The sequence below is a fragment of the Daucus carota genome, chromosome 9, assembly GCF_001625215.2.
Source record: "Daucus carota subsp. sativus chromosome 9, DH1 v3.0, whole genome shotgun sequence".
Lineage (NCBI taxonomy): Eukaryota > Viridiplantae > Streptophyta > Magnoliopsida > Apiales > Apiaceae > Daucus > Daucus carota.
Genome location: NC_030389.2, coordinates 23,046,339 through 23,057,889, shown reverse-complemented (window position 1 = coordinate 23,057,889; position 11,551 = coordinate 23,046,339). Strand labels below are relative to the sequence as shown.

General features: G+C 43.6%; 1 protein-coding gene across 1 annotated transcript; it reads left to right on the top strand.

Moving 5' to 3' along the window:
* The first annotated feature begins 4,320 nt into the window (after positions 1-4,320).
* Positions 4,321-7,797, top strand: LOC108198082 (uncharacterized). The gene has a single exon (XM_017365861.2). The coding sequence runs from the start codon at positions 4,321-4,323 to the stop codon at positions 7,795-7,797; it is 3,477 nt and encodes a 1,158-aa protein (XP_017221350.2).
* The last annotated feature ends 3,754 nt before the right edge of the window (positions 7,798-11,551 follow it).

The window sequence follows — 11,551 nt, the reverse complement described above, 5'->3', positions numbered from 1 at the left end:
AATGGCTAGAGAGAGAAACAACGGCAGGAGAGAGAAACGATAATCAACAAATGACGACAATTATAATTGAGTTAGTGTGTAATTAATTGTTTTAATATTTAATTAATTAATGGACAAGATTAAATGATGTATAAATTAAATGGATGGCTAAGATTTGGTTTGTAGTTTGTACATTTAATTAGTTTGTATTTGAGCATAAATCTATATAAATATGAGAAAGATAAATAATACTAACACGCAGGGTGAAGCAGTAAGCACATTCTTGCTAACAGAATGATCCACGAACAACCACTATTACTACTATTACCAGTATAAATCGAGGCATCGCTGTTCTTGTCAAAATTAACCAAGTGCTACTAATATAAAGCCTCCATAAATCCAGGTACTACTTGTCATTTATGTGGTTAAGTAGCTTAGCTGCTCAGTTGGAGACTGCAAAATATGGCTGCCTTATTTCACCCGATATGCATCTCTTTTTTTATACAGTTTCTGAGACTTTATAATTTTTCCTTCTTGACCAGATGTGCTACACTAGATCTTCCAAGAGGCAGGGAATTTCTTTTCAGGATTGTAAGAAGTAGTATCATTCTAATCTCAGTGTGTACTGACAATGTATAACAAAAATTCTCAACCTTGATCGGAACCATTAAAAATGACAAGCCAACAATATATAGGACTCTGATGCCGAAAAACAAAAACGTCAGACAGCCCGACACACATACTCAAACTCGAAGTCACAAGAATCTAAGTAATATTTGGAAAAATATTACTTATGGACTCAAAGTCACAAAAATCATTTGTTAAGCCCATACGCAGCTAGATAAGCAAAGAGGAAGTCCATACGAACTCTTAGTTTAGTATTACACATGAAAAGACCCCATTTGTCCATATCTTACAAATCATTCAGCATTGTAACTCATCTCAATACATCTAGTGGATAAAAAGCACAAGAAAATCAAACTTTGATCGAAATACAACTATATATAGAGGTGTGCCTCCTTTAGCAATAAAAACACACAACTAACATTAGTAACAACAATTCTAAGGAGATGCTTTTTCAGCTGTGACCACCAGCTGTACAGTTCCGCCCCTGTAGGTAAGCACGGATGGCGAACCGGCTACAATTGGAGGCACTGTAAGAGGCGATTTTGAAGGAGATGGAGCTGGAGTAAGAGACTCTGCAGAGGGGTTAGCATCACCTCCTTTTCCGCAACACGGAGTCACCATATCGACATATCCAAATCTGTTTTTCCCTTTTACCTCTCCTGCTGACATTAAAAGGGCCATCACTATAATTGCTAGTAGTATTTGCCTAGCCATTATTTTTTTATAAAATTGATATCTTATGCCTGCTGAGGGTAGTAGATTGCTCGCATCTATTTATAGCAGAGGATCATTATGTTCTCTGACAGAACCATTGATAGGGTATAACCCGGTTAAGCAACACCCGGGTCCTTTAGAGGAGCCTCCACCCCGGGTAGCTACCAACACCGCAGGGCGTCCCCCAGGCTTGCCAGGTAACGCAACCCGGACAGGATTCCTTACCCGGGTACAGTAAAACCTACTACTTGCCCGGGTATATATGTACCAGCCGACACTTGCTGCATAAGTCACAGACTGACACGATGAAGACAAAACATAACGGTCAACTACTGGCGATAGGGACAAGCCAGGGAACATTCCAAAATACTACTCCTATGCTGACACCTGGGCATGTGTAGGGGATCAAACCCCTACACGTGTGGGACCAGGATCCAGGTACGCCCCCTTGAACCCTAATCCTTGGCCTATAAATAGACCAAGGATCAAGAGTTTAAGGGTAACTTCACTCTCTACACTCATTCTCTGCACACACTCAAGCACTCAGTATAAACACAAACACATACAGCCACCATACAGGCATCATACAGCCACCATACACCACCTTCACCCACCACATATAGATAGCTTATTTCTCGTTCATGTATTCTGATACCTGCACTCATTCTCACGCCGGAGGCACCGCGGGGCTCAAACCCCCCTCCGGTGTTGTTTTGCAGACACCCAACCAGCAGCTACACCGCAAGACACCAGTGCACGGCGGAGGAGCTACCGGAACGGGATCTGGAGTTATCAATTGGCGTTAGAAGGAGGGGAAGGTGTCCTTTGTCCTGTGGTCACGGTGCCACTGGACTCATCTTCTACAACAAGCCCCCGAAACGGGGGTCCAAATCACACCTGTAAGCTCTCACAAAACCCCCAGCTTCTCAAAACCCTCAACCATGACTCTTCTTGATATGTGCATGATAGAAAACCTCACCTGACCAAAACCCTAAACTTGTCTGTAGTAGAGCATTATAGCAAACCCTGTCTGAGCAAAGCCCTAATCTTGTCTGTAGCACATAAAATCTTTTTGTCTCACACCTGCGCACACTTTGTCACTTAACTATCTGTGGTACTTCTGAAAATAGTAAGTTGACTACCTGTACACACTATTTCTGTCATCCTGTCACTATCTATACTATCTACGTGCACTATCACCAAAACAGCAACCGTATACCCTGTGTGAACTTTGGAAGCCATGACAAAAAGAACACGCTCCCACCTAGGCCTTCCCCTGAACCCAGACAACTCTCAGGCGGACCAGGACAACCCAAACCCGGATCACGCCTCAGGACCCCTTTTCACCACCGTGAACCTGGACGAGAACCAAACAATCAACCCTAATGATGCCCGGGTCACGATCGAAATGAACCAATACAAGTACACCGATGTCCTGATCACCACCCTCCACCTATCCCAGCTCACCAATGTAGAATTGGCTGAAGCCATCCGGCAATACCATGATCGCCGAGAAAGCAACCGCAGACTTGAGGACATCGGCGAGTCTGAGAACTCCGGGAACAACCGTCAATCCCGGGGTTCCGTCTTCGACCGGATCGGAGACAAAGCAAAGAAAAAGAAACAAAAGGAAAGTGTGGAAACCCGGCTGAAAATCTTGGCTGCAAGGAAAGAACAGATCCGAAAAGAGGAAGAGGAAAAACTCGAGCAAAAAATTGCCCTCCGGATTCAACTCGAAGAGGAGAAGTTAACAAAAGGATCCCGGTCCAAGCGGTACCGAAAGGAGCCAACACCCGAGCTCATCTCCGACGATGAGAACAATGAGCACGGGAACACCAACTTGAGAGACATGATCAATGAGCTCAACAGGAAAATTGGGAATGAATCCGGGCTCGAGATCGGGGGAACCCTGACTCCTTTCAGCCACTCCCTGGAATCCATTCCCCGACAAAAGGGCATGAAACACTACAACTTTGAATCCTTCAATGGACTAGGTGACCCGGAGGAACACCTGCACTATTTTGAACAGATAGCCCTGATCTACTACTACAATGATCTGACCAAATGCCGCTTCTTTGCGTCCACATTCAAGGGAGGGGCCCAGAGATGGTTCAGCCGGATCCCCTCCCGGAGTATCGGGTCCTGGAAAGACTTCAGGGAAGCCTTCCTCAGAAGGTTCCGAGCAAACAACACACACGAACTTCATATGTGTCACCTGGAAACGGTTCGCCAATATGACAACGAGGCACTTTCAGACTACATGAAACGTTTCCAGGAAGCAATCAACAAAATTTCCAACCTAGATGAGCGCGAGGCTCTGAGCATATTCCGAAGAAACTTGGACCAGGAACAAAATGAAAGATATGTGGTCGAGCTGATCAACAAAGAACCCCAGAGCCTGGCAGCTGCCTATGCCATGGCCGCAAAATCCATTAAGGAAACCGACGTACTCCAAGCAATGAGGATGACCAGACAAGGTAGCTCGAAAGAAAAACAGGTCGAAGACAGACCCAGAAAAGAATATCACCAGGATAAGAAATTCAAACCAGACAGACAAACCAACTTCATCCAGAATTCAGGTTCCAGGAGGACCAGCCAACCAGGACCCGGGTCTAGAAGTGACCCTGGTCCGAACAGACCAGCAAGAGAACCGAAACCAGAGCCCGAATGGACCCCTCTCAACCGATCCAGGGAAGACATACTTAAAGAGGTCCGGGACAAACCTTTCTATTATGCTCCAAAACCCATGCAGACTCCTCCAGAGAGCAGACCCACCAACCGCCATTGTGACTACCATGACACCCACGGTCACAAAACGGAAAACTCCATATCCTCAAGTATTTCATTGACGAGCAAATCAGCAAAGGCAACATGGGGCAATACATAGCCCGGAACACAGCAAACAAGGGAGAAGGTTCAGGGAAGCAAAAGAACATAGTCAATGTAGTCTTGGGAGGATCCTGTTCTCCCCCTCCCAGCCCGGACTCATGTCAAGAAGTAATGTCCATACAGACCTTCCCCGAGCAAGTCATTTCCTTCAGCAGCAAGGACTTCGAAGGAGTCACCCGGGGTCACAATCAGGCCCTGGTGGTAACCTTGGATATAGCCGAAAACGAGGTCAGACGGATCCTAGTTGACAACGGCTCTTCAGCAAACATCTTGTTCAAACATACCATGGACCGGATGCAACTAGGGAACATCCGGATGAACGACTACAGGGAGGACCCCTTATACGGATTCGGGAACAGCATTGTCCCGGTCCTGGGAACCCTTTACCTCCCGGTTCGTTTCGGTACAGCCCCAACCCAGGTTGTCCATATGATCAAATTCTATGTCACAGACACTCCTTCCTCTTACAATGTGATCATTGGTCGTCCGGGTCTAAAAAAAATCGAAGCCATCACTTCTGTCACGAACCTGAAGTTCAAATTCCCAACCCCGTTTGGGGTAGGTGAAGTCAAAGGAGATTCGGAAACAGCCGGGGTGTGTTATAGCCAAGCCTTGGTAATGGCGGAAACACATATGGACAACAAGAGAAAGGCGACCGTTTTCCAAAAACAGAGAAGCAACAAAAAGCATCGACCTTACCCGAAAACAAACCCCAAAGGCGAAGTCCAGGTCATCGACCTTGACCCGGGCAGTCATAACCCGAGAGCAACCAACCCTGATCCTGGACAAAGCAACCAAGAAGCAACCATGAGCCCAGCTCAAAACTTCGTTGAAAAGAACACTGATGCCCGGATCCAACAAATGATCTCGGCACAAAAATTAACTAAGGTCGAAGCTGCGGTCGAGACCGAGTGTGTCCTGATCGAGAAAGACAACCCGACAAGGAAAGTCAAAATTGGAAAAGGCCTGGATACCGTTTTCAAAGAAGAACTCGTCCAACTACTTCGGAGTTACGCAGATGTCTTTGCCTGGAGCCCGGATGACATGCCCAGATTGGATGAGTCACTAGCAATGCACAGCCTGGATGTAGACCCCAAGAAGAAGCCGGTAAAACAAAAGCGAAGAAATTTCGCCCCGGAGAGACAGAAGGCGATAGATGAGGAAGTTGGTAAGTTAATGAAGGCAGATATCATCTGCGAGATCAAATACCCGGAGTGGCTAGCCAACGTAGTCATGGTAAAGAAAGCAAACGGCAAGTGGAGGATGTGTGTTGACTACACGGATCTGAATGCGGCATTCCCCAAGGACCTTTATCCTCTACCAAGCATAGACCAGCTTATTGATGCCACATCAAGACACCTGATGTTAAGCTTTATGGATGCTTTCTCCGGGTACAATCAGGTTAAGATGAACCCAGCAGACATAGCCAAAACAGCCTTCATAACCCACCGGGCAGTATATGCCTACAAACTGATGCCCTTCGGGTTAAGGAACGCCGGGTCCACATACCAGAAAGCGATGAATGAAATTTTCAAGGATCAACTTGGTAGAAATTTGGAATGCTATGTCGATGATATCATCTCCAAGTCCACATCAGTCCCGGGTCACATTTCAGATCTCAGAGAAAGTTTTGAGAACATGAGAAGGACTAAACTCAAGCTCAACCCGGACAAGTGCACCTTTGGAGTAGAAGCTGGAAAGTTTTTGGGTTTTATGGTAAGCAACCGGGGTATCGAGGTCAACCCGGAGAAGATTAAAGCAGTACAAGAAATGCAACCACCTCGGACTCAAAGGGAAGTGCAAAAGCTAGCAGGGTCCTTGGCGGCATTACGAAGGTTTGTCTCCAAGCTTGCTGAAAGATGTCTACCGTTCTTTGAATTGCTAAAAGGGGCGAAAAATCAGAAATCAGTAGAGTGGAGCCCGGATTGCCAAAAAGCCCTCAACGAGATCAAGACATACCTATCCAAGCCTCCGATCCTGACAAAAGCCTTACCCGGAGAGCCTCTATACCTGTACCTGTCAGCCGGACCCCTTGCTGTTGGGGCGGCATTGATCAGGGAAGAAGCCGGACAACAGAAGCCTGTCTACTATGTTAGCCAAGTCTTGAAGGATGCGGAGACCAGGTATCCCAACTTAGAAAAATTTGCATTTGCACTGATCACCGCATCCAGGAAACTCAGGCACTACTTTCAAGGAAGAGAAATTAGGATTGTTACAGACCAACCTTTGAGGAAAATCATTCACAAGCCAGATATCTCCGGGAGGCTAGTAAACTGGGCAATCGAACTTAGCCAGTTCAGCCTAACATTCCTACCCCGGACAGCAATTAAAGCCCAGGTCCTAGCCGATTTCGTGGTGGAATGCAATTTTCCAGAAAATCAGACAACTCCCATGGAAACTGAACCAGAAACCACGGCAGATCCTAACCCGGAGTCTTGGATACTACATGTGGACGGATCCTCAACAGCTGAGAGATCAGGAGCCGGACTAATCCTGAAAAGCCCGGATGGATTCACCATCAAAACAGCAATCTCCTTCGGTTTCGCAGCAACCAACAACCAAGCGGAATACGAAGCCCTTCTAGCTGGGTTAAAGTTAGTCCGGACCCTGTCTATCCGAAATCTCACCATCTGCAGTGACTCCCAGATTGTAGTCAGACAGACTAACGGAGAATATCTAGCCAAGGACCCAATCCTGACAAGGTACCAAGCTCTGGTGAAAAGTTACCTTACCCTGATCCCCGGGTACAAAATTCTACAGATCAACAGAGAAGAAAATTCGGAAGCAGACAAACTTTCCAAGCTTGTCCAGAACTCGGCTGACCTGGAAAGCTCGGTCTACTTTGAAGAGTTACACAAACCAACAATCGAGCACGAAGAAGTTTTTGAAATCAACAACAATCCCAATTGGATGACTCCCCTGATCAACTACATAGAAAAGGGCGAGTTACCCGAAGATAAAGGAAAACCACAAAGGCTAAAAGCCAAAGCAGCAAAGTTCTTTGTAGAAGGCGGGATCCTGTTCCGCCGAACTTACTCGGCCCCGATCCTGAAATGTATCGATCCTGAAGAATCCGAGTACTGCCTAAGGGAAGTCCACGAAGGAATTTGCGGAGATCATATGTCGGCCAAGAGCTTAGCTTACAAGATTATCAGACAAGGATACTATTGGCCGACCATCCACCAAGATGCTATGGAGTTCGTGCAAAAATGCAAAAATTGCCAACTATTCAGCAACGTGCCCCGGGTAAGCCCTGTCCTACCTTCCTCAGTTTTATCCCCGATCCCCTTTGCTGTATGGGGAATAGATATCATGGGACCCTTCCCCCGGGCTAAAGGAGACCTCAGATATTTGCTTGTCTCCATCGATTATATGACCAAGTGGGTTGAAGCCAAAGCAATGCGGACAATCAACCAGCAAGACGTCATCCGGTTTATGGATAACATTTTGATGAGATTCGGGCTACCAAGGGTCCTGGTCTCAGACAATGGACCCCAGTTCATAGGGTCGGACTTTGAAAGTTACCTGGCGGAAAGAGGCATCAAACATAAAAAGTCTTCTGTCGCCTATCCCCAAGGAAATGGCTAGGTAGAGGTCACCAACCGGATCCTGCTGCGAGGAATTGAAAAAAGACTAGAACCCGGGTAGCTACCAACACCGCAGGGCGTCCCCCAGGCTTGCCAGGTAACGCAACCCGGACAGGATTCCTTACCCGGGTACAGTAAAACCTACTACTTGCCCGGGTATATATGTACCAGCCGACACTTGCTGCACAAGTCACAGACTGACACGATGAAGACAAAACATAACGGTCAACTACTGGCGATAGAGACAAGCCAGGGAACATTCCAAAATACTACTCCTACGCTGACACCTGGGCATGTGTAGGGGATCAAACCCCTACACGTGTAGGACCAGGATCCAGGTACGCCCCCTTGAACCCTAATCCTTGGCCTATAAATAGACCAAGGATCAAGAGTTTAAGGGTAACTTCACTCTCTACACTCATTCTCTGCACAGACTCAAGCACTCAGTATAAACACAAACACATACAGCCACCATACAGCCATCATACAGCCACCATACACCACCTTCACCCACCACATATAGATAGCTTATTTCCTGTTCATCTATTCCGATACCTGCACTCATTCTCACGCCGGAGGCGCCGCGGGGCTCAAACCCCCCTCCGGTGTTGTTTTGCAGACACCCCACCAGCAGCTACACCGCAAGACACCAGTGCACGGCGGAGGAGCTACCGGAACGTGATCTGGAGTTATCAACCATAATGTCCTTATCTTGCATGTACAATTTAATAAACCAGGGATATGCATTTTATCTCTTTCACAAGTAATGCTGCTTTAGACTTTGCGTGGGAAGACTGTTGTTTCGATTTTGTACTCTCAAATTGTCTGATTATTAAGTTGTGTACTTTCTATAACAGTGGATGTGCCCTGAAAATGTTCTTATATATTGCTCTGATTTGGCAGCGACGAGCGGCCAACAAGTTCTCAAAATTAATAGGTAAAAAATTAGTTTCCTTAACCGCGATACCATTGATATATGCTAAAGGCAAAAAATATCATAGAGGTAAACAATCATATCAGCTGCAAGCAAACTGTAAATGAGTACTGATCATCAACCTATTCTTTACAAGTAACGAACCTTTTAAAAGAGAAGCAGAGTGTGGCATTACTAACCATTCTTCTTAAGAAAGTACCCACTAATGTACACAAAAAAGAACACAACTAGTGTTTTTAACCAGTAAAGACTTCATTAAGATGCTTTCCAGTTTCCACCCCAAGAATTCTGGCTAGCCTTTCATAGTCAAATGTGGCCTTGTGCTTCTAACACTTTATTTAATTATAACAGTGAACTAAATATATTTAGAGTAACTTCATCTTCTCTTCAGAATTTTGGATGACAAAAAATTTACTGATGAAATCCCTGATACATTAGGATTGGTGCAGACATTGCAAACAGTGTGAATATTGTAGTGAATATTGTAGTCTGATATAATCCGGATACAAACAGCAAATCGTACATTTTACTTAGCAATTTAATGGATGTCTTTTATTGTCTACAGACGCTTGGATAGGAACCTTTTGAGCGGTCCGGTCCCTGCAAGTCTAAAAAATCTTACCAATTGTAAACCAGCTGTACCTTAACATAATAACCTTGCTCATAAATTTCTGTATCAAATTTTCACGTTATAAGGTTGATTTATTCTTCAAGCATTTATCCAACAATATTCTGAGTGGAAGTTTTCCTACCCTTTCAGCCATGCAATCGCTTAACTATTTGTAAGTTGGTGCAAAAGTTTTATTTATAGCCCAGTCAATTTTGTTGGGATTTTAATCTCAAACTAGTTATTTTAATTCCGTATTATTTATATTTTATTTGAGTCATTGTGAGCTGGCATTTTAGTAAGACTTGATTTACTGGTGTCTAGCTGATTTTTAGGATCATAAAGAATAAGCAGTAGTCATGGAGTCAGTTTAGGAAATAAGGTTGTCGTGTCCTTGATCAGTGGCTTCAGTTTCTGAGAGTCACATTATATATATTGTATTCAGGGGCCGTTTGGATTGCTGATGGGAATCGGAATCGGGAATAGGAATAAGGGGAATGGGAATGGAGGGAATCGGGTTTGGGAATGAGGTTACCAAGGTTGTTTGGATTGCGTTGGAATCGGAATCCGTTCACAAAATAAAGCTGTTTGGATTACTCTGGAATGGGAATGGGAATGAAATTATTTTTTTGTTAAAATTGGAAATTTCTCTTAAAAAATTTGCTAAATTTGATAAAAAAATTTGCTAAATTTGTTAAAAAATTTGATATTCTCCATAAATGAGCCTAATTTGTTAGATACATCATCAAACATGGAAATTAAATTTTTTTCAGGGTTGTCCTTTGATCGCTTCCTTTTACCAAGTTTGGAAACAGAATCTTGATCAGCTTCTTCTGTAGAAGCGCTAAACATCGAGTCATTTGTTTCATTCCCCATATTCTCTATTGCTTCTGCAAAATTTTCAGCATGACTACCCGTTGCTCGATCATTCCCCATCAACTCTGCAAGTGCATGAAAATGCGGAAACGAAACACCCCACATACCTCTAGCATCCTTATGACTCTGAAAATTCCAAACATAAATACATTAATCGATATGAAGCAGAAACAATTGATGCAAAAACATATCAGCTTAGTCATTATTGCAGGCAAACCTATTCAGATGTTGCAAAACAAGGCAGATTCTGTGTTGTAAAATTCTAATATAATTGTTTAAGTATTTAAACACCACAAACATGCATTCTACTTGTTTATTCATTGTATCCCTCATAGGAGCACTGTGTTATCCTCCTGCTTTTCAATTACTATTACCCATCTATCTAAATTATCATGATAAAGAAGGGTCATGAAGGACTGTACAAATTAATCTACTATGAACTCTAATATATTAAGAATGTCGAACTCATATCATGATAATAATTGCTAAATTCAACTTTAAATATCAGTTACCACATTAACCATATTTAAATATCATGGAAATTGACCAGATCTATAAAATAGTCATCAAGATATCTATTATATATATAATACTGCAACATGGGTTTTTGAGGAGCCAATTAAATCATGTGAAATTACACCTTTACCCTGCTTATGCATATACAGTAGTACATTATACACTGCTCTGCTCTATCTTTTTTACTTTTCCTCTTCTGTCGACGCTTATTCTGTGTGAATGTTTGATGCACCTACCTACAACCCTTCGCATCCTCTCTTCAATCCCATCTCGTGCAATACCTTGGTGGACTATAAACGAGATATATCTTGATGTTTTGATTCGGCATCTATTATGTTATGAGGCATTTTGTGTTTGTGTGGCACCATGATGTGCAAGCTTTAGAAGATGAAAGGGGCGACTAGCGAGTGTTATTATTGTCATCGGATTCACCACTAATTTACAACCAATTCTATTCATTTTGGAGGAAGAACAAGGTGTTTGATAAAATGTTTCACCCAATCGATCCTCTTGAGTCTTGACATTTTGTAAGCTCCCTTTTTCATACTTTATATTTAAATACATGTAATCATGCATATAATTCTTACTTCTTAGTTCTTACGAATGGGACCATGATAAGCTGCTCAACAAATATAAGACTGTTGATGTAGAAAGTTATTTCGCTGTTTCCGATTATTTGTGTTAATCCTTCTTGCTTGTGATCAATACATAGGTTGCTATATGTTACTACAGAAGCTATGAGGAGACTGAGAGTTAGTGAGAAAGAGGACGATGTTGGTAATGATGATTCAAGCATTTTCCGGATCGTCCCGGTGAACTGAA